At 35.7% G+C, this 27,489-nt stretch overlaps 1 protein-coding gene across 2 annotated transcripts; it reads left to right on the forward strand.

Moving 5' to 3' along the window:
• Positions 1-4,228: 4,228 nt before the first annotated feature.
• Positions 4,229-26,155, forward strand: LOC135787449 (cytosolic phospholipase A2 zeta-like). 2 transcript variants are annotated; one of them, XM_073812331.1, is made up of 21 exons: positions 4,229-4,305; positions 11,136-11,176; positions 11,318-11,390; positions 12,139-12,275; positions 12,928-13,059; positions 14,433-14,473; positions 14,605-14,647; positions 17,403-17,460; positions 17,663-17,802; positions 18,537-18,647; positions 18,741-18,775; positions 18,877-19,015; positions 19,583-19,719; positions 19,902-20,124; positions 20,332-20,449; positions 20,885-21,022; positions 21,204-21,311; positions 22,073-22,252; positions 23,535-23,704; positions 23,820-24,006; positions 24,116-26,155. In XM_073812331.1, exons 2-21 carry the CDS (start codon positions 11,168-11,170, stop codon positions 24,322-24,324), a joined length of 2,388 nt encoding a protein of 795 aa, XP_073668432.1. In that variant the 5' UTR covers positions 4,229-4,305; positions 11,136-11,167; the 3' UTR covers positions 24,325-26,155. The 2 variants fall into 2 exon arrangements, with proteins under 2 accessions (XP_073668432.1, XP_065153471.1); XM_065297399.2 differs by lacking the exon at positions 4,229-4,305 and adding an exon at positions 4,812-4,863.
• The last annotated feature ends 1,334 nt before the right edge of the window (positions 26,156-27,489 follow it).

The raw sequence follows: 27,489 nt of genomic DNA on the forward strand, positions 1-27,489 counted from the left end.
TGAGGCTAACTATATGCAGGGGCGTCATGCACCAACTTTTTTTAAGGGGGCATAGTGTGCACAGCTAACAGAAATTTTGCATACACAAACATCAAACGAAATATTATAGAGCTTTCAGTCTTTTCCATGGCACTTACATTTCTAACAATGTGAACATCGCTGCTTTCATGCAAAAACCACCAAAATAAAAGTGTTGACTAACTTTCATATATTCAATCGAAACAATGGCATCATATTGGCATGGGCATCATATTTACACCTGAAACGGCATGTTTTATTAATTTAAGTTTTAATAAATTACTTGTTTAATTGTGTCATTAATGCATTTTGCACAAATAATTTTAAATCCATAAAGTAGCCTATATAAACAACGAAAATGACATAATCTATAGCCACGTGATTGATTTTAATGGTCAATAATGATTTATTAGATAAATTAATACATTATTAGAAGAACGCATTATTGCATCAAATTTTTTCTCATGTGAACATGTGTGATATTTCGCGTTCCCGTGAACTCTGGCGAACTTTGGCGTTGTACCAAGATGAATCTAGAAATCTACTTTCACATTCCCTATATAACGTCGAGACTGTCACATTTTAAACCATACATTTTCTACACCGAGGAAGTTAACTGCACATTACCGTACTGGGGTTTGGAAATGTTGTGAGCGTTTCATACACGTAACAAGTTTTAATTCCTCAGATAGCAAAATGCAGCAGCAACAGCAAAGCTTGTGAGTGCGCTCAGACGCTGATGACGTCAGCGCCTGCCACCAGAATAAAGTAATGTAACCCGATCAAAACACTATCAAAACGACGGAAATCTCAGAAAAGGTACAAGGATGCAGCACAGAATTGATAATATTGTGCATATTAAACAGTTTAAAAGTCAAATAACAGATTAATGAACACTTCTTTGATTTTGAGATTGCATGCAAAATCCATTTGGCTCAAAAAAAAAAACAAGGGGGCACATGCCCCCTCAGTTTGAATGGGCATGACGCCTCTGACTATATGTCATTACCATGTACAGAGCTCTTAGATTTCGTCTACCCTTACGAAAATTAACCATGGTTTTACTACAGTTAAAAAAAACATGGTTACATGTAGTAAAACCATGGTAACCGCAAAATAACCATGGTTTTGCCAACCATGGTTTTTAAAAACCAAATGGTTAGTGTAGTAAAACCATGGTTTTGCTGATTGTAATCAATACATCAGAAAACATGGTTACTACACTTTTACCACAATAAAACCATGATTAATTTCGTGGGGGTGTGTCTATTAATACAGTTTTTTATTGTATGGCACATTTAAATCAAAGCCCATTTACCGTATTGTTTTCCTAGCGGACAGACGCCAACTGTGTTTGTAAATTCATGGTAATTAATGTGTTCTTCTAATCTAAAAGATGTTAAATGCCGGCACCAAGGTGCCGTGGATTTTCCACATGGAAAAATGGATGCAGTAGAGAGATATGTAAAGTAATTTGTTTTATTAAAGAATTGTATCTAGACAGCATAAACACAATACTGGCTCAGCCTGATAATCAAACAGAGAGACATGACAGCTGAACTTCCTCCCCAAAACCACAACTCATATTCTTATAGTTTCATTGCAAGCTTGCAACGCACAGATTTCCTGTTTTTTATCACCTTTTAAAAACCAGACTCTGTGTTTTCCATAGCATTCTGTGTCTGCCACTTTTGCTAATTTGAGCAGACCAATTGTCAGGTTTTTAGTTTTCAACCATTTAGTTTCCACCAATCAGCAATTAGGTTTGCTTTGTTGCTACAGAGCAAGTTACTTTTGTTTCAATGCAACTGCACCTTTCTGGGAAACTTAACCATGCACTTGCAATGAACTTAGTTCAAAAGGGCAATGCACTCAGTGTCCTTTTGATGAACCAAAACTTAAAAGCAAAACAGTTCTATTCAGGTGACAGAAGACACATTGATATTCAACTTTAAAATATGAAAACACTCAGTATATAAAACCATATGATAATAAAACAAATACAGAATATAAATGCAATATGAATCTCCCAAATTCTCTCACAAAGGTTGTAACCACAGCTTGAACATTGGTGCGACCAAAACATTCAGGGCTATATGTATCAATACATACCAGAAAGTATTAAACATACGTCATCTGTACCATATTAAAGTGTAATTACCATAGCAAAAAGCGGCAAGTCTCTCCTTAGAGCTTCATCTTTCCACTCATGTATACATTTGCTCATGAAATTTTCTCAAATGCAAGCTTTATGAGCTGATGATGATCACAAAACCGCCAAAAAATTTAAGACTGCATGCAACGTGCAGCTGCGCAGATGGAAACGCAAAGGAACCTACAATACTGCTGTTAAATTTCATAAAATTTATATCTACTACTATTTCCTATCCAGTCTTTCAATTTCGTGATATAGTTATGTAACGTTTTGATTCTTTTTTCGGATCGTATTACGAATTTCTGTTTACGTGTAATTGTCACGTATTGGTTACTCAACTGCTTTTTCCTATTTTCAAAACCTTGTCGCTTCGGTTTAGGGTAAGATTTTGTGATTGCGTTATGATGTCACTTTAAGTATTGGTTTATAAAAAAAATCGGAATTATTTTTTATATTTTCTGACTTTTAAACCATTGTCGCTCTAACGTTAGGGTTAGAGTAAGGATGTCATTTTATGTAAATCTAACCCTAAACCGAAGCGACAATGGTAAGAAAATAGGACAAATTTGCGTGACAATTACAAGTAAACAGAAATTTGTGATACGATCACGAAAAAACACGGAAATTCGTGACAATATCACGAAAAAAAGAATAAAAAAAAAAACATGTAAGACTGGGCTGATATGTCATACTACAACCAAACTGCATATTCAAACAGAACTACTTCTAAAACAAAAAATAAAAATATTGAAGGCAATATTGACAATTGTCATCCACAAGTGCAAATGAGTCTTAAAACATTTTGTTTTATACATTTTTATATATATTTTTATTTCTCGAGTTTAGTCAAAGAGGATTATATGGGCAATTTAGGGATGTTTTTACTATAAATAAAATTGTTTAATATTATTATGTTATTATTCTGTTCAATGTAATAATTGGTTAAGTAAGTGAGTTAAATACTGCTGAAGAAACTATATCTGTACACACACCGGCACAGTTGAAGTTGCTTGTTTATTGGCAGATCATGTTGTGTTAGCATTGGTGCTTGCTTAAAAATAATAACTGTTTGATCATGTTGTTTCTGCCACAGAGAAGTCATCTCATGTCATGTCATTTTCACTTTAAGTCCATATTTTATCACTCTTTAAAACTTTCATGTTATTACGCCAACACAATAAATGATGTGATAGGCCTTTGCAGAAAGCACAGACATGGAGAGCTGTTAAAACATCAAATATTGGGAGGTCAAACTGTCTAAAAATGTCTGTTTTGGTTACGGCCCTGCGTGGCTCTATTCGCCTGGTGTGCAAGCCCCTTAAAGTAAACATCCACATTTTTTTACCAGAGTTGTTTAAATCACCATTTATTTGCCAAATTCGCACACAATCTGAAAATTCTAATGTGTAAACATTACTGCTGTTTTAGATGCAGGAAACGACTCTTTCCTCTACAGTACAGTTTGAAGACATCTAAAAAAAATTTGTTTAGTCAAGAACAACTGCACGACTGTCAGCCACAAAAATGAAAGCAACAAACCCACCATTGCTTACAAATACAACACCGGTTTCGCTGCACGACAGATTAGAGGAAACTTCCACTTTCTCACAGAGTGTAAATATCTTACACTGCAAAAAATGACTTTCTTACTTAGTATTTTTGACTTGTTTTAAGTACAAATATCTACAAATTCTTCAATCAAGATGCATTTTCTTGATGGGCAAAATTATCTAAGAGAATAAGTCTAGTTTTAACACAAAAATATAAAATGTATATGTGCATAAAACAAGCAAATAATAATAATAATCTGCCAATGGTTTAAGTAAAAAATCTTAAACACTTAATTCAAGACGAATTTAAGAAAAATATGCTTACCCCAATGGCAAATCACTTACATTTTTTTGTTTAAAAAATAGACTTTTATAGGTCATTTTTTTCTCATCTAGAAAATACATCTTGATTGAAGAATTTGTAGATATTTATATTAAAAACAAGACAAAACACTTTGCCAATACACTCTTGTCCAATCAGATTCAGCTAACTGTACTGATACAGTATATAACCACAAGACAGATTCGCAGAGTACACTGTTCAGTGTTTGGACTGGGGCTGTCACTTTGCATCTATTGAAGGTGAGTAGCCTATTCTCTCAATCTCTGGTCAAATATATTAGATCCTCTAAAATTCTATTATAAATAACTAAATCAGCTACACTCAGCTATACTTTTTTTCTAAGAGAAATAACACAAATGAATATTTGTAAAAATTTGTACTTTTGGTAAGTTATATTCCACTTCACTCTTAAAAATAAAGATACTTCACCTATTTTGGTTATTCAAAGAATTTTTATAATCTTAAGAACCCTTTTTCACCGTAAAGAAACTTTTGTGAATCAGAAAGGTTCTTCCGATGTTAAAGGTGCTTTAAAGCAGTGGTTTTCAAACTGGGGGCCGGGGGCCGCGAGATGGTGCCAGGGGGGCCCCAGTTTTATGATATTTTATGAAATACATTAATTTATCATGAATTCTGTGTAATTAAACCTAAAAAAATAAGACTACTAACCAAATGCACTACTTTTTTGTCACAAATTTTCTTTGGGGGGCCGCGAAGGAATGCACCGTACACAAGGGGGGCCACACGCTGAAAAAGTTTGGGAACCACTGCTTTAAAGAACCATTTGGAGAGAAAGGGTATGGAATCTTGAAAAAGCACCTTTACTTTTTACCTTTTTGTGTTTAAGAGCAACCTATGACTGGAATACACAACTGGTTTAAGATTGTTTTGCTCTTTAAATTGAAAGATCATTTGTTTCATTAAGTTTGTATTTGTGATATGTGTCTTGTTATATTATTACATAATGACAGCTTTGTTAATCATATTTTACTTTCATGATCTTTTCTGTCTCTTGTTCTGCTGAAAATTAACCATAGTTACTACAAAACTAGTTACTACTCCAATGTCTACCGAGGTGACATTGGAGTAAAAAAATCTAAAGTTTAGTTTCATGTGCTCACGTGAAACTTTCATGTGCTCACGTGAAACTTTAATTTGCTCACGCAAAACCTTCATGTGCAGATTTTTTTGTAAAGTTTAGTTTCGCGTCCTCGCGATAGTTTCAGCTGAGCACGCGATCGTTTTACATGCTCGCGCGATAGCTTCACGTGAGCACGCGAAACTAAACTTTAAAAAAAAATTCTGCACATGAAGGTTTCGCGTGAGCACATGAAAGTTTCGCGTGAGCACATGAAAGTTTCGCGTGAGCACATGAAAGTTTCGCGTGAGCACATGAAACTAAACTTTATTTAATTTTTGCTCCATGTCCCCTTAGGGGCTCGGTAAAAAACACATCAAATTTTCATAAGTGAACTAACAGCAACACTGCAAAAATTTACTTTATTAGCCTTTCTGTCTTGTTTTCAGTTCAAATATTTGAAAATTCGTAAATCAAGATACATTTTCTTGATGAGCAAAATGCCCTAAGAAAATAAGTCTAGTTTTTAGACAAAAATATAAAATTTAAGTGAACTTGTGCATAACACAAGCAAAACAAAAATAAAATCTTGAAATAAGTTAAAAAAAATATTAAATTTTTTTTAATCCAAGAAACATGCAAGAAAAAATCTTTAAAATTGCTTGTTTTAAGCATAAGTTCACTTAAATTTGATTTTTTTTGTCTAAAAACTAGACTTATTTTCTTAAATCATTTATCTCATCATCAAGAAAATGCATCTTGATTTAATTTTTAGATATTTCTACAGAATTCAAGACAAAAACTAAGTAAGAAAGTCTCTTTTGCATTAAACTGCATGACTGTAACCATTGGCCATAGCTTCCACATTTAGGGTGAATCCCAAACAGTGTTTTTGCGCACTTGTAGGGGACTTCGAGAAAAGGACGCTATAAACAGTCACTCCAAATAAAGAGAAAATTAAGTTTTCATTGCTCTATTTCCCAAGTGTATTTTAATGGCCACACTATATACAATCATGCAAATCCCTGCAAAATTTACGCATCAAGAGCTTTGATCTTTGAGGAAAATGTGGCATATAGGGATGATCCCTTCAGATTGAAATGTGCCCCTTTTTACTGGTATTTTGGTACTGATGTGTGAATGACAGTGGCGGTTCTACACGGAGGCCAAGGGTGGCCCGTGCCTCTGTAGACATTTCCCTGGCCACCCCTGTGGCCACCCCGTGCTGACCAAATAAAAAAAGTATAAATTTATTCTGATTTTACACGCGAGCGCCAAAAGCGGAACTGCGACGCAACGTTCTACACGGGCAAATTAGAGCGGCGCACCCAATCACTGTAGCCGCCTCCGGGTGCTGCTCGGTGAGTGTCTCAATTCGTTCAAGCTCCCGATGTTGAGAATGTGTATGCAGGTTTGGGCACTAGTAAGGACTCTAGCTGACTTGACATTGGGACACTGTTCACTTGTTCTCCTGTAAGCGCGTTGTGATCATTCACAGCTTTTACTCATCAACAACACCTGCAAAATCAATATCTCGCTAACTTTTTAAAGTTTACACATTGCAAAAAGCGCTGTAATTATGCTCTTACATATACGTGTAGGAATATAATTAAATGTTACATATAAAAAATTTTATAATTTAAAATAAATATTATTTTAAATACTGATTAGATTGTGGTCCCTAACTGTCTAGCAATGTGTGTTTATATGTAAACTAAAAAAAAAACTTTTGTCTTTATAAAGGTTTGCATTTCATAAAGTTTATTGAGTAGGCTCGCATGATTTTCGATTAGGGGGCTTTAGAAAAGAGCCCAGCTCCCCTTTGCACCTGCACTCACTCTTGTATTAAATAAATATTTATATGATTGTAAAGTAAAATAAAGTTTACGGGGCAGTTTCCCGGAAAGGGATTAGACTAGTCCTAGACTAAAATAAATGTAAGAGCTGTCCAAACTCAAAACAACTTGCAATGCCATATCTTAAAATACACCAGTGCCCTTTGTTTTGCTTCAAAATGCACACAAGTAATGTATTTAGTAAGGCATGTTTGTTAAAACTAGTTATATTTCCTAATTAAACTAAGGCCTAGTCCTGTCTTAAACTAATTACTGTAACCACCCCTATAATCTTTAAATATAATGTCTTGCCATTTTTTTATGTGCCCCTCTGGTAAAACACTGGCCCCTCCTTGGCCCCCCTAGTGAAATTTGTCTAGAACCGCCACTGGTGAATGATATCTTACTGGTAAAAAGACGAAATGTCATTGCTTTTGTGAACTACACATTTGTGTATTTACTGGTAAACTAATTCTGGTAATTTCATGCAGGGGTGTCAGTTTATGTTGAAAAGTGGTGGGGACAAAAGATAAGATAAAAAAATATTACAGCAGGAAAGGAAAACAATTTAATAACGGCACATCAAAAATGGTCATAGCGTAGGCCGGTCAACAACACAAAAATAGTCAGCATAAAACCCTCAACAATGTCGACTGCCCATGTAACAGTCCCTGCAACACCAGCTCAACCGAACAGTGCCAAAGCACCATACTGTAGAAAACAGCAGCACGTTAAGTCAATGATTACAATGAAATTCATTATGTAAAAGAAAACACACTATAAGCACACAACGCAACATATGTGACCCTGGACCACAAAACCAGTTGTACACTGCAAAAAATGATTTTCAAGAAAAAAAATTCTTAATATATATATTTTCAGTAAAAGTATCTAAAAATTCTTAAATTAAGTAGCTTTTTTCTTGATGAGCAAAATGACTTAAGAAAATAAGTCTAGTTTTTAGACCAAAAATACCAAATGTAAGTGATTTTGTGCATAAACAAGCAAAAAATCTGCCAATAGGGTAAGCAAAAAATCTTGAACATTTTTCTTAAACAATAAATTCAAGAAAAATTCAAGAAAAAATTACTTACCCCATTGGCAGATTTTCTTGCTTGTTTTATGCACAACATCACTTAAATTTTATATTTTTGGTCTAAAAAGTAAATTTTTGCTAATAAAAAAACATCTTAATTTAAGAATTTTTAGATATTTTTACTGAAAACAAGACAAAAATACTAAGGATTTTTTTCTTGAAAATCTGACTTTCTTACTTAGTATTTGTGTCTTGTTTTCAGTAGAAATATCTAAAAATTCTTAAATCAAGATGCTTTTTCTTGATGAGCAAAATGACCTAAGAAAATAAGTAAGAAAGTCATTTTTCCAGTGTTAAGTCGCATATTTATTGCTTGATTTTTTAGAACATTTTAACCAAAGCTTTCAAAAAGTGGTGGGGACAAAATCATCCATTTCAAAAAGTGGTGGGGACATGTCCCCAGCGTCCACCGTGTAAATGACACCTATGATTTCATGGTAATTTAAAGATATAACTACTGTATGTGAAAGAGCCGTTTTTGTAATTGGCTTTCTAAGACATGAGTCTACTCTAGGCTAATTCCAGAAATGTACAGACAATAGCTGTGTACTAATAAAAGTGAAAAAAAGTTGGAAATGTTATAAATAGATTTTATTTTCTCATTTAAAATGTATTTAAAACATTACACATTGCATTCTAAACAAAGCATTAACGTATGATGTCAGTCTTGTTCTTAACCCTTAAACAGGCAAGAGTGGAAAACGTTGAGCAAAAAATCATTTCATGACATTTTTTGTATCATCTGGACTTATGTAAAAGATATTCATTGGAATTTTTTAAATATTTGATATATTCAGGATTTTATGAGTTGTATCTCCCAGGATACATTGCCCTATTAAGGTATAAAAAAAGGATTAAGTCATCAAAATTTATTTTTTATTTGCAGCAAAAATTATGTGATTCTGACTTCCTCTCTTGCTCTAAAACATGCCATACATATTTTTTCATCGATTTTAAAAAGTGTAAACAACAGGTTTACTAGTAACAATGCATGTAAATAACACAACTAAATGTAAGTAGGCCTAACTAAGAATGAGCAGTTTTTGAATGTCTTCATTGGCTTCGTTGGTGCTTTTTCTGCTCCATCTGCAAAAAATAATTTTTTTTAGATAATAATAGTTTGGTAAATTATTTAAGAATTGATTAATTTTGCATACTACCTGACCTACCCCTCAATGTAAACTATATGGGTCTATATGTGTTTCAATCAGAGGCCTCTTATTGGCTGCAATTTAGAGGAATGCATGCCTGGTATGAGGAAAATTACCAAAATTTCTTGGTTCTAATACACCACTGCACTGTCACAAAAAAATTCATCTTTATCACTTTTCTCAAAATCTGAAGAATTCATTGGTATCAGCTCTATAACTCATATTCCCTTTCATTCCTTATACCATAAAATTAGCTGTTGTGAAGCCGTGAAAGAAAATATCCAGTTAAAATGCTATGATGCAGTCACCTAAATATACGAATATCAGTTTAACCTGCAAATTTGATCATTTATTACATTTTTCAACTCAAAATACAAAGATAGGCAATATTGTGGTTAATCCCTTTTTTATACCCTAATCAGGCAATGTATCTCAGGGGATACGTATATTTCAAAATGCGCTAAATAACAAAATAAACAACATATAACCAAATTTTCTTCTTTAGCACCTCAAGACAATGTTCACAATTAATATTAGCAGTATTAATATTTTTTTTAAAGAAGAAAAGTAAGATTAATATTCATTTACTTACCACAAAATCTGACTGTCCTGCAAAACCGGTGGCCATGTTGGATTTAGGTCAGGCTGACCAATTGATAAAAAAAAACTTGAAGCAAATAATGTTACCCACATATTCAAGACAGACCAAGGTTTGATAAGTGATATAAGGATTTGATTGAAAAATCTTTTTTATGCCCCAAACAAGACACTGAAGAGAGCGTATCCCGTGGTGCACATTGCCTGTTTAAGGGTTAAAGGAAGCAAAGAAAGTGAATATTATAGCTGTGTCAAAATTTTCTCTTTAGACTCTTCGAAACTTAAAAAATAACTTTAGTTAGAATATTTAGTTGCATAACCACTATTGTTCATAACTGCTGGGCATCAGTGTTACATCGAGTCAACCAACCGACTCAACAGACTTCTCTAGTGGTTGGCATAAACACAGGTATGATAATAGTAAGCAAGTAAAAGCGCAGACGGTTTTCTTTTTGGTTGAGCTTGTGAACGCAGTCAGCACTCTTATAGCTGATTGTGTTTAACCATGTGGTACACCAGCATTAACTCAGCTTCTAGAGTATTTGGATCCACAGTGAATTTTTAGGTTTTATTTCAACTGTATTTTTAATGTCACCCCACAAGTTTTCAATGCCATGTTAGGGCATTTCCTCTTTGGCAAAAGGCTACATAAGTTCTTCAAGAATTCTGATGTGTTCAAACTAATCCATGTTCACTTGTATACGCTAAATAGGCCCAACACCGTAGTATAAAAACATCCCCATAGCATGATTTTTGCATCAACATGCTTAACTTCACAGTGTACGGTGACTTGCATTCAGTACCAAGGGGTCGCCTGATGTACTGTTGATTTTTGATCATCCTTGTTCTTTCTAGAGGTGTTGAATGGCTGAATCTTTGCCATCATGACAATTCTTCCATCTGTTTTAGTTATTTCATGTTTCTTTGGTGTTTTGTTGCCATTTTAAAAACATGAAACATTTTTCAAATGGTGAAACATTTGCTTCCCCTCTTTCTTAATAAAGAACCAAAAGTGAATATGTGTTTTTCACAAAATTAAGAAATTTTCTATTTAAACTTCACACTTTCAAAGAATGACTCAATTACTCAGAACAGGTAGTGTGGATATCATTACCATTAGGTCTATTGTTTTTTTATTACACTACTAAATTTGAAAGTAAATCATTTGCAATGCAGAAATATTACTACTACTAAAAAAAATGTCTTATCAGGTTACTGATGTATATACTGAGAGAAAAGTAAAGTATTTCAAGCTGTGTGTGTACAGACAACCTATCACTTGCAATGTAGCATTTTTATTTCTATTTTACAGGCTGCTGCTTCCAGAGATATCTGCACGCAACAATGCTTAAGGTAAGCATATCTTAATTTTTGTAGCCAAACCATTTTTTTGTGGTAACCATACCAACTCATAATGGGTAAAATGGGATTCAAATTGTGTAATGAAAAAGATCTCAAACCTACTAATTTCTAAACTCTGTATTTGTTCTACAGACAGAAGTCAAGCCTTACTGGGATCTCTCAGTCAAAGTTTTACGTGGGAATATCAAAAAATCATACGACTACTGTAAGACAGAAGTCCATTTTATCAGCATCCAAATTATAAAATACTAACTTAATTTTTGTAGCCTTCACTTTCTAAAGGATAAAAAAAATATGCTATTAAAGCAAGTTCAAACATGTGTGTTTACAGTTTTCAGCTGTGTTGTCTTTCAGACTTGCTCTGTGTTTGTGTAACGTTGGCTGCTTACACAAAGCGAGAGTGAGACGAATCCATGTGCAGGAGGTTTATTATAAATAGTAAATCCACACAGGCAGGCAAACAAATCCAAATTGGGCAATCCAAATAGCGTAATCCAAATTAACAAGCGTAGATCAAAATCCAGAATATCCAAAAACAAGAACAAGAACAGGAATACAGAACAGGAACAGGACAAAAAACCATGATACACTTGGTAATGCAGCAGGAAACACATACAATACTTCGCCGAGTGATATGAGTTTGAACCAGTTTTATAGTAACAAACAGGAAGTGGAATGTGAAGCATGACATGATTTCAAAATAAAAGACAGGAAACAGAACATGATATCAAAATAAAAGCCCTGACAACCAAACAAACAGAACACATGACAAAACCCTTACAGTTTGTAAGAAAGTGCTTTATGTTGCTTCTTCAATTTCACTTTTAAAAAATACCGATTATGCAGCTTCAACAAATTTCAGGTTTTGTTTATGTACATTGGGTCATTTAAATGAAAATGTAAGGGTTTAAATCACCCTACCATTTTTAAGCCTATCCCAATTTTTTTCTTAGTTTCTGAAGCTGACTGCTATGTTATCTTGAACTTACCAACTGCATCTGCCCGTACATATCGCACCAAGACGATCTCAAATATCAACACACCTGTATGGAATGAAACCTTCCACTTCAGGTTGCAGAGCAATGTCAAGGTAAACTTTCAGGGCAGATGTGTCTGTACATTTTCTTATGTTGAGTCTGGTGGTATGTTATGTTGGTTAAAGGGGACAGAGAATGAAAAACCATTTTTACCTTGTCTTTGCTGAATAATGGTAGTCTACCCGCATTCACAAACATACAAAAAGTGCTAGACATGCTAAACATCTCAGTCTCATAGAAATTCCTCTTTTAGAAATGTCAGCCAGAAAACAGCCAAATCTGAAAAACTGATGCTTATGACATCACAGGCATCTCACTGCCCCTCCACTTTAAAATAATTGGCTACATTTTTTGAGTGGAAGCAAAGTCAGCCAATCAGTAATGAGATTGCAAGTTAAGCCAGTAGGGGGAGCCAAATAGGTGCAAAACCACTTGTTTAAAATCCCCCAGCCTAATAGAGCTATCTGAGAGAGGTTTTTAGGAAGCTTCTAAGGCCTTACAGACCCAAACAAAATATTATTTGTCTAAATTTCACATCACAGAACAAGGATAAATATTCCGTTCAATCATTCTGTGTCACATTTAAAGTAAAATTCAGGGTCTTCTGTGGCATCGTGAAGCATGTTTATTTTTAAAAGTACATTTCTCTTTAAGATGCACCTTGAGTTCTTGAGTTTAATGTCAACTCTCTTCTCCACTACGCAGAATGTTCTGGAGTTCCAGGTCTATGACAATGACCCGTATATGAGAGATGATCATATTGCCACTGTCCTGTTTGACATTAATAACCTCACACCAGAAAAGAAGGAGGAGAAATGTTTCATTTTAAATGATACGGTCAGTGCTATGCAGAGACATAATGGAATACCAGATAAAGAAGGCTTCAATGATGTTTAACATGTGTATATGTGTCATGGGCGTAGATTTAGGGTGGGACGCTAGGGACATGTCCCTAGCAATATTCAGGGAAGACTGAATTGTCCCTAGCAATAATTTCGACCAAACAATTAATCTGTATTTATATATAACCACTAATGTCCTTCTTATTCTTGTGTTTTCTATTTTTTACTTATTATATTTTTTTTCAGGAATCATTTAAATGAGACTAGAAATCTTTTGCAATCCCGTTCTGTAAAAATGACGCTCTATGTGGTACACAAACGGTTAACAGCTTTCGTTCTCTGCAATGCCCGCCTCCGTAACTCACATCGCTAATATGATTGGCTTTGCATTTCTTGAGTCCCGCCTCTCTAATCTTATTGCTAATATGATTGGATTAGCATTTCTTGAGTCCCGCCTCTCTAATTCACATCACTTTATGGGCTTGTCTTTACTCGCTACGTGTTATAGGATGGTTTCACTTTGTACAACGCGCCAAAGTTCACTCAAGACGCGCGTGATTATTCGGGCGACAGGTAAGTGAGGAAGAAAGTATTATTATACCCACTGTAACTGTTTCATTCACAAAATACGGAACAAGTTGTGTCACATAATGATTCAAGGAAAGTATTTTCACCAATACACGACAATCCCATGTTAACCTGAGGAGTTGCAAACTTTTGTCAACCTTTTATAAATGGGGTAGCAAGGTTTTTAGGGGGTCCCTAATCCCTGAAACATCCCCAACATGGTAAAAACATGAATTCATGTCATGATTGCTGAATACTTTACATTACTGCACTGTGGTCATTACTTGCACAGATGTAGACATAATGTAAGGTTGCATTTTAAACTTAAAATTATTTTTTTTCACACTGATTAACTGTCTGTTAATGAAAAGAAGATTTAATGTGAACTACAGAAACGTTAATAAACGTTGTTCAGGAAACAGCATGATATACATACCATCTCCAACACTGGGACTTTTTTGGCAAATTTAAAATAAGAATTAAATATTAATTGCATATTCTTCAATGTTATAAAGTAAATATGGTTATATCTTACAATGTGATTTTCTTTTTTTTTTTTGACAAAGACTTAAACAGTTACTGTTTATTAGGCTCTAGGACATAACGAATTGTTTATTATAAATTTGGGATGGCCGGGGGTGGCGAGTCAGATGTTACTGAGTAAAGTGCATACTGAGTTGTCTGTTGTTTGTGTCAAGTAAACGGTGATAAACAGTTTTTGCAATGCAACCATTTTATTTATGTCCCCACCAATGCCAGAATCAAACCTACGCCCTTGATATGTGTCACCTTTTTTCACAGACAAAAGATGAGCTGTGGGTGGAGTTTGAGATGACACCGAGGTAAGGACTGCCTGATTTTATGGTCATTTGCAAAATGAGTGATGTTTTATAGCTTGCATAGTTCATGTTTGGAGCAGTGTCCTGATAAATATGAACTAAGCAGTGGTCTTGCTTGTGTCTGCACGTTGCAGCTCTGAGGTGCCGAGCCCATGTGTTTCTAATGGGGTGTTGGTGGTAAGAACACTTACTGCATCTTTATTACTAGTCCTTACAATAATATAGTGCTTTTATAAGACAATGTATATTATGTCTCATTTAATGTCAAAAATGTGCTACAGTAAATGTGTCCTTTGGCTACGTTCACATGGCACCAGAATATGGTGGTCAAACATGTATTTGAGTCCATACGGTTGCGTGACAGACAGAACTTTTTTTTTGTGGGTGTGAAAAACCGCATTCTACAACTGAACTCACACCTATTAATTAGTTGTCATGTCTCACAACTACATTTACAGAGAAGCTCTGATGTGTGAATTAAATTGTACTGGACTAGTTGTCTGTCACATCATTGCTCTCCGTTTTGAGACTGTTTACACTTGGCATTAACATGCGTTTTCGTAGATCGGATCACAAGTGGACGACATTAATGCCAGGTGTAAATGATGTTGAAAACGTTTTGAGCTTGTCCACTTTCGACCACTTTCAACCACATTCAGAAGTAGTCGAAAACACTATCAATCGGATTGCTTTTGTAGTAAACGCACATGTGGTTGAATGTTTTTGAACAGCCAAACGCAACCACCTTCTCTCCTCCCATTTATCTAATCTGAGGAACTGAACACAATGTTTCTTTTCTGATTTCTGGTGCGAACACACGGTGAACAGCGCTGTTTTTAGCCTTTCACACTGCAAAAAATGACTTTCTTACGTAGTATTGTGTCTTGTTTTAAATCAACTCTATTTTTTAGACAAAACATATCAAATTTAAGTGAATTTGTGCTTAAAACAAGCAAAAAAAATCTGCCAATGATATAAGAATTTTTTTTCTTGAATTTACTTAATACAAGAACAATTCAGCAGAAATGTCTTATTACATTGGCTGATTTATTTGCTTGTTTTAAGCACAAATTCCCTTACATTTAATATGTTTTGTCCAACCTGATCTCACAAATTTCCATGAAATAGTCACGCATTATTTTGCTCAGTTTTGCGTGACATTGTCACGTATTTCCACCATATTACGTGGCCCTGCCACAACTTTCTTTTCCGTAACAGTTTCACATATTGGTTAATCAACTGTTTTTCCTATTTTTAAACAATTGTCGCTTCGGTTTGGGGTTAGATTCACTGTTTGCGTTAGGATGTCACTTAAGTATTGGTTTATCAAATTTTTTCGTATGCTTTTTAAACCATCGTCGCCTGACGTTAGGGTTAGAGTTGGGTTTGGGTAAGGATGTCATTTTATGTAACAGAAAGTTGTTCTAACCCCAAAAACAAAGTGACAATTGTAAGAAAATAGGAAAAACAGTTGAGTAACCAATACGTGGAACTGTCACAGAAAAGGAAGTCGTGGCAGGGGCACGTAATATGGTGGAAATACGTGACAATGTCACGCAAAACTGAGGAAAATAATGCGTGACTATTTCACGTATTTTGTGAGATCAGGCTGGTTTTGTCTTAAAACTAGACAAATTTTCTTGGGTCATTTGCTCATCAAGATAATACATCTTGAGAATTCTTAGATATTTCTACAGAAAACAAGACAAAAATACTAAGTAATAAAGTCATTTTTTGCAGTGCATTGATAAAACTTAAGCGGCTGATCTCCGCAGTTTCATTTTGCAAGCATGTGAAAGTTGCCCGATCTTATTTCATCAAATGAAAGCTCTAACATATTCATGTAAACACTGTGCAGCATGTTTACTTACAACACGAGCAGTGGACTCCGACATAATATTAGTTTGCGTCCATATAAACTCGTCATTACTCCCGCTCGCGTTTAAATGACAGCGGAGAGACCCACCTTCTCGACAGACCACCCCGTCACAGTATTCAGGAGAGAAGTGGTTGAAAGTGGACAAAAGAGACGGATTTACATACCAGGTGTAAACGTAATGTCTCTCTCTCCTCCACTTGTGATCCGATGGACGAAAACTCATCTTAATTCCAAGTGTAAACAGCCCCATAGACTTTGTTCAATTGGCACTACAATACGGTTGTCAAATATGGTTGTGTGCACAAGCAGGTCATTAGTAATTCCCACACAGTAGATAACATATCTGGAGCGATCACTGGACAGAGCTTTTCTGTCAAAAGAAAGTGGAACAATGTACTCAATGTTTGGCCATGTTTCAGACATTGCTAATTGGGACTGATGGAACTAGTCGTTCCCCTAGACAGACATTTATGAGAGTTTCAGCGTTGGGTAGCTTCACTTATAAGCTTTTCCATTGCATAGTACCCCACGGTTTGGGTCGGGTCTGACTACGTTTGGGGGCTTTTCCACTGGATACAGTACTTAGTACCCAATACTTTTTTTAGTACCACCTCGGTTGGGGTTCCAAGTGAGCTGAGCTGATACTAAAATGTGACGTGAAAACATTGTAGATCACTGATTGGTCTAAGAGAATCGTCACTACCAGCGTCATGCTAAACGCAAGATGTGTGTGTGTGCGTTGTCGAGCAAGCCTGTTGTCATTTTGTGCTTTTTTGTAAGTTCCCAAAATCCCTTTTAGCAGTAAAACACATCTACAGGTTGAGAATCAGCAACACCATACCAGTTTTCCAGGCTTGCGGTTTGTGGCGGCACATAAGTATGTGGAAGTCACTCTTGAAATGTTGCCATGTGAATGCAGCCTGTTTGTGACATTAGATTAAATACTTGTAGTTTCACTATAGGCAACAAGCTCTCACACCACTAACCTGTTCAAATAGCAAAAGAAGGTGTATTAGATCATCTTTTCAGATAAGCATTTTCCTGTGAAACCAGGCAAGTCCTTTTTGTGAGCTGACGGTGGGGGTAGACAACCTTCTTAAGAACTCTGGAGGTAAATGCAGATATTGACTAGATATTTGTTAGTCTAAAGAAAATGTAAATAGAAAACAAGTATTGAGATCTATTAAATAAATTATATTCACAGCATGCATTCTCATTAAATAAAAATGGAAAAAAAGTGCTGAGGTGAACATTTTCACTTTAAAAATGATAAATAATATGATTTAAGTGAATATTTGTTTTGTATCCTTTAGCAATTTCTAATATGGTGTTGAACCTAAAAGGGGCATATAAAGAGGATCATGTCATCTCACAAGAGAAGAATCAGACATTCTTAGACACATTATGTTATTACATCAACCGAAACATGGAAACTGAACTAAATCTCACCTCTGTAAGTATAATCTTCAGTAAAAATGTACATCCAATAGGCATTGTTCACGCACGTCACATTTGTGGAAGTCCCCACGTGTATTTTTCATTTTTGCTGCTATAAATTTTTTTCTTTATTACCAACAAAAATGTATTATTTACATAGTTTTGCTTTTATACTACGGGTCTGTTGAATGCTTCATGCTGATTCATTGAGAAATGTAATAATGGGGTTGATTATTTATAAAACTCACGTAACCTCTCAAATGTCTTAAAATAACCAACAGAGCAATGTTTTGTGGTAACTGTGCACTCCTAGAACGGATGTGTTAAAAACAACACATTAGTGTTGATTCTGGGACAACACACTAAATGCCTTCTACAGTATGTGTTATTATTGAAACAACACATTTTGTGTTACTTTTAACACAACTTGTGTTTTATTTAAACACAAAATCAACGCAAAATGACACATAATGTGTTAAAATTACACATAATGTGTTAAAAGCTTTACATAAAAAGATGTGTAAAAAATTAACAAATACTTTCTAAGAGTGTGGTATAAGCGGAATAATTTACTCCGTGTTGCATTACCACCTTGTGTGTGCATTATTTTTGAATAATTCAACGGCCCATCTTCAATTATTCCTTAGTGGCCAGGAATCAGTTTGCAAGACTCCGTATGTGAACAGATTTTTAAAGTATTTTTAAGTTCCAACTTTAATGTTTTGTTCATTTGCTGTGTTGTTTGTCCAGTCTGAGGGATATCAAGTTGCAAGTCAAAAGACTCAAGACACTGGGACTTGTATCCCTTTGAAACCACTACCAGCCCAACACCAAATTACAGTGTCTTTGCCCCTGGGACAGGTGTGTACTGGCAAGATCATTGTATATGTGTGTGTACATATGTATATTTATTTGCATTGTATGTAAACAAACCTTTCTAAAATATTTTTAAAGGAAAAAGTTGACGTGGAGCTGAAAACGGATGATCGGTAACCAACCTAACATTAATCTTAATTAATAATACTGTTTAGGTGTAAAACAGTGTGTTACTAGACTCATTTAATTACGTTTATTTGTACTTTTAATTTAGTGCTACTGAAGAGCTCGATGTACGTTTGGCTTTTAATATGTCAAAGGAAGAAAAACAATTTCTGGAAAAGAGGAGTAAAGTTGTATCAGAGGCACTTCAGAAATTTCTGAATCTCAGCACTCCACCTGAACCCAGCAAGGTACACTCAGCACTTTTTTTTGTATTGTACATACTAGAGCAGTTAGAAATGAGCTAGAGCATAAAGTGAAAAATGCCATTGGAAACTCATGGACTGATTAAGAAAAAGTATACCCAATACTATTGTAAGCTGCTTTGAATAAAAGATTCATGTCAAATGCATTAATTTAGATGGCTATAAAATGTATAAAGGTGTAAAGTGCAGCATTCCCATGTTTACTCAATCCCATGGCATTGAAAGCCCCATTTACTTGGAAGGCTCAATTTTAGAGACCAAGATGGCGGTGCGTATACATCTCGAGGCTCGGCGTCTTCCCAGTTTGTGCAATTTTATCGATTTTTCCTACTCATCTCGGGTCTGTTTATAAATTTATTGTACATTTGTAACATATTGAAGACCTTATATATTCTGTACTTACTGCTTATTGCACTTGTGGTTAGATGCTAACTGCATTTCATTGCCCTGTACCTCACATGTGCAATGACAATAAAGTTGAATCTAATCTAATCTATTGCACATTTTGTCTGATACGTCTGATGTGATTAATGTTTTTGTTTGACTCCTCAGGTTCCAGTGATAGCTGTGGTGTCTTCAGGAGGTGGGACTCGGGCAATGACGGGCACCTATGGAGCTATTAAAGGGCTGCAGGAGATCCAACTCCTTGATGCTGTCAGCTACATCACAGGGCTTTCTGGCTCCACCTGGTAAGCAAAAAAGCTACAGGCACAACACTTGTGTGAGCCAGTGTAAACAACAACAACAACAAAAAACATTATAAGAACCTGCTTGATAAAACAATAGATTATGTATAGAATAGCACTTAAACATTAAAAAAGTCAGATTTTCATGATATGTCCTCTTTAAGAGCCTTTTTTCTGTTTTTCAGGACTTTATCTTCTCTTTACTGCGACCCCAACTGGTCTAAAAGTGACATCAATACGTTTATAGAGTCTTCGAAGAAAGAGATCTCCAAAAGTAAATTCAGTATATTTTCCCGTGAGCAGCTGTCATACTACAAAAAAAAGATGGATGAGAGAGAAAAAGAAGGGCATACCACCTCTTATATTGACATGTGGGGTCTAGCTATAGAGTATCTTATACAAGGACAGGTAATGAATACAGAAAGCTTATTTTGTATATGTGTTGAAACAAAATATGTTGTATATAATGTTGGAAAGCAATGAAAGGTTTTTGAATTGAGGCATTATCTAAAATGTTGTGTAAGTGGCAGTGATATAGTAAACAGCAGCCTATTACATCTTTAAGAATAAATAAGAGTCAAAATCACTAGATAAATTAATACATTTCTTTCATAGAAACCCTTCGGTACACTGACTGAAATGCAGAAGGTAGTGTCAGAAGGCCAGAATCCTTTACCCATCTTCACAGCTGTTAATATGAAGGATGGCAATTCAAAATGTACAACAGAGGCCGGTATGTACTGTACTGTATTATATACTGTACATTGTACTGTATCAGCAAAGTAATACTAAATACTAAATAATTGCTATTCTGTTTGCAGTCTCAGCCTTAGAGGGCACATCCATGTTTTATTTTTGTCAGAAAACAGCACACAATACACTGTCAGAAATTTTTTTCAAAAAACTGTCCCAAGCTGTCACTGGTGCAGTACATTTTGAAAATGTGGTAATATGTACCACTAGATACAGAAATGTACCCATTTTGAACCTGTGAGGTACTAATATGAGCTCTTTATGTGCAAATGTGTAAGGGATCATTTTTGGATAAGTGACCGGTAGCTTATTTCCTTTAACCAGACAAAAAAATTGAAATGCCCATATTTTGACATAAATGTCTGGTGGTGAGAAGTATCTTTTAACCCAATGCCCAATTTTTTTTCACATTTAGAATGGTGCGAGTTCACCCCATATGAAGTTGGCATTCCTAAGTATGGTGGGTTTGTACCTGCTCAGAACTTTGGGAGTGAATATTATCTTGGTCACCTGGTCAAGAAACTTCCTGAAACTAGTGTGTCCTATCTGTTGGGTGAGTTTAAATGTTTATGTGTCTGTGCTTATACACATACTTCTGTTTGTAGTTTTCACTAGTTGTTTGTTTTGAATGGAATTTACTGAAATTCATATACAGTTAATAATTTATGGTGTATATTATCTAATAGTGTTATGTATGAATAATACATTTATGTACTGTATTTGTGCTTATGTAGGAATATGGAGTAGTGTTTTTTCAGCGAATCTGACAAGTGTCTGGGGTGCTGCCACTGGGGTCGCCCCCTCATCGAGCCCTGAGACTCCAAATGAAGCGAGTAATACAGGTAAGAGTTTGTTTACACCTGGTATTAAGATGCATTTTGGTCGATCAGATCACGAATGGACGTCGCTAAAGAGGTGTGTAACTTTCTTAGTCCACTTTCGCCCACATTCAGAGATAGTTTGAAACGCATTAGACCGGATTGCTTTTGTGGTGTAGATGCACATGTGGTCAAATGCTTTTGAACAGCCGCAAAACACTGCCTACTCTCCTCCTAATCTAATGTATAATGTATCGAGCACAATACTTTAACATAGGACATGACTTAGCGCGAACCCACAGTGTAAGGCGCTATAGGCTTTCATTGATGAAACTAAGCCTCTCGCCACCATTTTTTTACATTTTGCATTTTGTGAAAGGTGTGCAACCTCATTTCATCAATTGCTCTAAAATATCTAAGCTCTTACATATACATGTACAAAACTCTGTGCAGCTATTAACACAAGCAGAAGACTCTGACATAAAATTAGTTTGCGTCAATTTACACCCATCATTTCCCCTGCTCATATTTAAACGAAAGCAGACGGAGTCGCCCACAGACCACCCCCTTTGTAATAAGTACAGAAGCAGTCGAAAGTGAACAACAGAGACGGACGTCTCTTCTACTTGTGATCAGATTGACCAAAAGGCATCTAAATACAAGGTATAAACAGCCTCAAAGTAAGATTTTGCTATGGAATAGGTGTTCATGATTATACACAGTTATGTTAATGAGTTAATGATTACAGTATGTATCAACTATCTGTCACTCTGCATCTTTTAAAGAGACTGAAAATAAGACAAATACACTTGGCACGTCCGTTTTGAGCCCAGTGGCTGACTTAGCAGGATTGATGAGCAGTTTTATGACCAGTCGCCCAATCATAAGCCAGATGGCCAACTTCCTGAGGGGTCTGCAGCTACACAGAGATTACAACGAGAACCCTGCCTTTGTTGCATGGAAAGGTCAAGAGCATACATATCCTAACTATTTGTGCATTCCTAACTATTTACAGTGCTAAAGTAATAATGGTTTGATGAATCAAGTATTATTAATTGGAAAGTGACTTCTGCATATCATTCGATTTATGTTGGCATCCTGAAACAGCTGTCATTAAATACCAGTAATTCAGCACTCACTTACTATAATTATTTAAAGGATAATTCCGGTATTTAACACTTTCAGAGTCTCATTTCTGGTTTGTTTTGGATGAACTACAGCGATGGACACTAAAATTTTGACAATGGGTCGTGTCTTGACTTTTTGACTCGTTTAGAAGCGTCTCTTGACTGCTTCAGAATGGAAGTCAATGACCATGCACAAACATGTCATTAAAACAACACTTAACGTTCATTTTCAAAACTGTGCTACTCACCGAGTGGTTCGTGGTGTTCGTTGTTGATTAAAAACAAGTAGTGTAGCGAAATACAATTTCTGTCGTGTTTTATTTGGCATTTTGTAAAATTCCATTGACTTCTCTTGGAAGACTCATTGCTCGCTGATATATCACTGGAAACGGAAAAGGGGTCTGTTTACATGTGGTTGTAGTTTTTTCGCTTGGTTTCTCTCAGAAGAAATGTTTCCCATATTTGGTGGCTCAGTGACAAGCCTTAGGTTTGAAGTTGAGCTCGACTGTAACTGTCTATAAGCTAGACACCGAGTTCCGTTCAGCTTCCTTGTACGGCAAAGTGGTTGTCGCCATCAAGTGGTCGGGTTGTGTGCTAACGCTTCAGACTCAAATATAGAGCGGAAGTATACGCGGTTGTGAGGTATCTGAAAAAATAGTTCCACTATAGCAAATAACACGGATTGAAATCATACATTGCGCCAATATATTTGTTTTTAATCATCAACGAACACCACGAACCACTCGGTGAGTAGCACACTTTTGAAAATATATGTTAAATGTTTTTTTAATGACATGTTTGTGCATGGTCATTGACATCCATTCTGAAGCAGTCAAGAGACGCTTCTAAACTAGTCAAAAAGTCAAGACACGACCCATTGTCAAAATTTCAGTGTCCATCACTGTAGTTCATCCAAAACAAACCAGAAATGAGACTCAAAGTGTTAAATACAGGGATTATCCTTTAATAATACAGTGACGTTGCAGCAGTAAGCATGTCTGTGAGATGATGTAATTTAATGTTGTCTGTTATTACGCAAAATATAATCATGGCTTTAAATCTAATCTGATTCTGTGTCGGCATGCAGTAGTTCAACGTAATATAACTGATTTGTTTGCAGAAAAGCACCCAGATGCCTTTCCTAACACCCTGACTCCAATGGATCCTCAGCTTAACTTAGTTGATGGTGGATTTGTCATAAATTCAGGATATATCCCTGTGTTAGGCTCTCAAAGACATGCAGATGTTATTCTGTCTGTAAACCTCTCCTGGGACCCAGACCAGTTTATGGTAAGTGATAGTTGAAATATTGGTAAACGTTTGGTTTAAGAAGGAAATGCATTACCAGGATTATAGACAATTGGATGTTGTTAATGTTTTTGTAATGTTTAAATGTGCCCAATAGGTTCTGAAGCAAACGTATGAGTACTGTATGGATCGCAAGATTCCATTTCCAAAGATTGATTACAAAAAGGCACAGTCAGAGCCGCTAAAGGAAGTTTATGTGTTTGAGGATCAGGAAAATCCAGAGGCTCCAATAGTGATTCACTTTCCCTTGGTCAACATCACTTTCAAAGAGTTTAAGGCACCTGGTAAGCACTGCCAACACTCTGGGCCACTCATTCTGATTTAAAATCCAGTTTTTGTAAGGCAGTTGCACACACCCTTGCACTAAATATTACAATGATGTGTTTGATGCAGGTGTGAAAAGAGTTGGCGAGAAGGAACTACAGGAGGGAGCTGTTAATGTTGACTTCACTGATGGCTCCTCCCCTTACATCACACGCAAACTTACATACACACCGGAGGACTACGACAAGTTTGTTAACCTCATTTCTTACAACATCGTAAACAACAAAGATGTTGTTTTGGAAGCTCTGAACCAAGTAGTTAAGAGAAAATCCGCATAAAAAGACAAGTTCATGTCTGATAGATCTGAGTAGAAACATACATTTGTGTTCTATTTCATTTATTACATTATTTCATTCATCATTAATTCAATTAAATCTTTAATTTGTTATATCATTTTATTATTTACTTTTTTCTTATTTGTATTATTCTTTTATATTACTTTAATTGTAATTTTATGTACACTCTAAAAACAAATGGTACTAGCACTAAGTGATTCTTGGCTCGTAATCACAGAGGAACCATTTTTAGTGATATATAGCACCTATGAAGCACATATGAAGAACCATACGGAGGTCATATAGCACAACTTTAGCACCACATATGGTTCTACATAGCACAATATGGTTCTACACCGGTGCTACACAGGTACTACATCGGTGCTATTTGGTACTTAAAATGGTTCCTCAATGATTACGAGCCAAGAACAACTTTTAGTTTAGTGCAATTTAGCACTGTTTGTTTTAAGAGTGTATTTATTCTATTCTACATTACTTTTTTAAATTTTGTTTTATCTTATGTTGGGACTGTATTGCCTTTTAATGCTGATATGAGTCTCCAATGTTCCACTTTCTTTGTTTGTTATAATACCTAAATCTGCTCTTAGTCCGAGCTTAGTCAGACCACCGAGAAAGCAAATAAGATTATTCAATAAATCCTCTCTATTTTATTATTACAACACTTTGTTTCCAGCCTGTAGTTTTCTCATTCATCCCTGCATTGTGGCTTAACTCACAACAGAGTTAACTATTTTCAGTTATGGACTGAGTCATCTTTCCCTGACATGGAAGATCTAGTGAGCTAAATCTTAAGTCGGATCTGTGCTATCTAACAATTTTGGACGTAGCCATAGTTGGATCAGTCGTGTTGTTAAAAAAAGCTTGCTAACAAAAGCACAAAAGTTGTAGGAAAAGTGATCTTTATATTTGCTTTTAAATGTCCGTCCAGAAAAGTAATTTAATCCCTTGCAATGTCAGTGCCATTTAGGGGCTGTCCACACGGAGACGCGTATCACTGTATACGTATAAATTTGTTATCGTATTGGCGTTTCATCCACACGGATCCGGCGTTTTGGGAGACTGAATCCGCTATTTTTGAAACCGGGTCCTAAAGAGGATAAATCTGAAACCGACACCCTTGCAGTTTCGTCTGTACAGCCAATCCGTATATTTTGTGAAGCGAAAACGTCATCACATCACGTGTCGGAAGCGTCACACATAACAGCAACAACAATAACGGCGGACTACGTGATTGTGTTCGTGTTACAGAAGCTACTAAAGCCTACTAGCTTTATTACAGCAAAATCTATTGCTTCTATGCAATTGTGGTGACCAACAAGCGATAATGCTCAAAGTCTTCTTCTCCGTGTATAGTGTATATCTGTGGCAGAATTACAGCGCCCCATACTGGTCCGGCATATCTACTACACCGCTTTCAGTCGGTTTCAGTGGTTTCGTGTTTACGGATTATTTTTTTAGAGCAAGGAAAAAAATTATCGGATAGGGAATGCACCAGCTTCGTGTGGACATAGCCTTAAAGGCAGGGTGCATGATTTTTAAAAACACTTTCGGAAGGGAGTCAAGCCGAGTACCAAAACACACGCATAGCCAATCAGCAGTAAGGGGCATGTCTACTACCAGGGTTGCGTATGTGTGCGACGAGTCTATCAAAAGAAGGTCCAGATTCTGTTGGGGCGTGTTTGTTTAGGTGATTTCAATAGCTTTCAGAGACCATGCACCCCGCCTTTAAATGTATTAAATATATTTTTGCAGTATGACAGTGTATGAATATACATTATACTTATGTTCAATGTATGGCATTGTTATAAGACCTTAATTAAAATGGAGAAAAAAGTACCATTTCTCATGTTTATTTTTCATCGTTTGTTGGTAATTTAGCATAGCTGACAACTGAATGCATTTACATTGTCATTTTTTCCATTGTTTTTCTAGTGTTGTTTGGGTGTGACAAACAGTCTTATTCTTATGACATAAGTGAATAGTTTCACTAACTCTAATAATCCTTACAGTATCTTTCTGAATTACTGTAGAAGCAGGATTTGCACCAACTGTCACCTCAACACACCTATATTAACAACATTGGCATCAACACCTCACTCTTTTATTAACTGCAACTGAAAAGTATTATTATAATTTAAATTAGCAAACATTGTTTCCCAGTGGAGGGTTGGGTAGTCATTCTTTTAAGGCGATTCTGGTATAAATGCATTTTTGCCAGTTCAGCAATCTTTAGGAAATGTTACTAAACAAATACATTTTTACAATAAATAGCTCTAGGTCTTAATGCTGATTGGTTAGTGGCTCTTTACTGAGCTATTTTAGTATGCCAATTATTTTTTGTTGCATAATGATATAGTTATGTTATTTTTAACTGTATGCTCAAACAAAGGGATGACACTGTGCCATGCCTAATAATAATCACAGCTTCATAAAGAGTAAATCACACTATTATTTGTTTGAAATGGCTTATAATGAAGGATTATAATGATGTCAGTTTGATGATAAACTTGAATGTGTGGACAGGGAAGGGTTATTTCAAAATATGTGTTGCGTCATATGAACCGTGTGCATCATGCTCTTTTCAAAATAGCTGCACATGCATCGAAAGGATTTATGGTTAAAGAGACACTCATGTTCACAAGACACTCACTTGACCCTACTCTAATTACACATGAGATTAAGTGGGTATCTGGCAAACGCAAGTACAGTAAACATGACGAGCCACACATATGACAGGGCTACATACATGTTGTAATGAGCTTGAAAAGAAGTCACAGCCCAACTTCCAACAATCCAAGCAATTTAGATGGACAAATTCAAATCCAGCCCTACCTTTTCTTCAAGAAGCCATTTTACTCTATACATTAAAGCAGGGAAAATAAGACAGACGCTTCATTATACTGTGACTTTAATTTCATTTTTAGTTCTGCTAAAAGCAGTGGCGGCCGGTGACGACTTTTTTTCGAGGGCGCTCGATGCAAAGTTCGTCACAACATATATGTAGACATCATGTGTGTGGTTCCTTTTTTCAAAATATGTGTTCTGCGCATGGAGAGATCCAGTGTGCATGACATATCTTGTCAAAATAAGTGCCTGCTGCAGATGCGTCTAAAGGGTTTATGATAAAACGGTTTTGAAGCATGAGCA

The sequence above is a fragment of the Paramisgurnus dabryanus genome, chromosome 17, assembly GCF_030506205.2.
Source record: "Paramisgurnus dabryanus chromosome 17, PD_genome_1.1, whole genome shotgun sequence".
NCBI classification, from domain to species: domain Eukaryota; kingdom Metazoa; phylum Chordata; class Actinopteri; order Cypriniformes; family Cobitidae; genus Paramisgurnus; species Paramisgurnus dabryanus.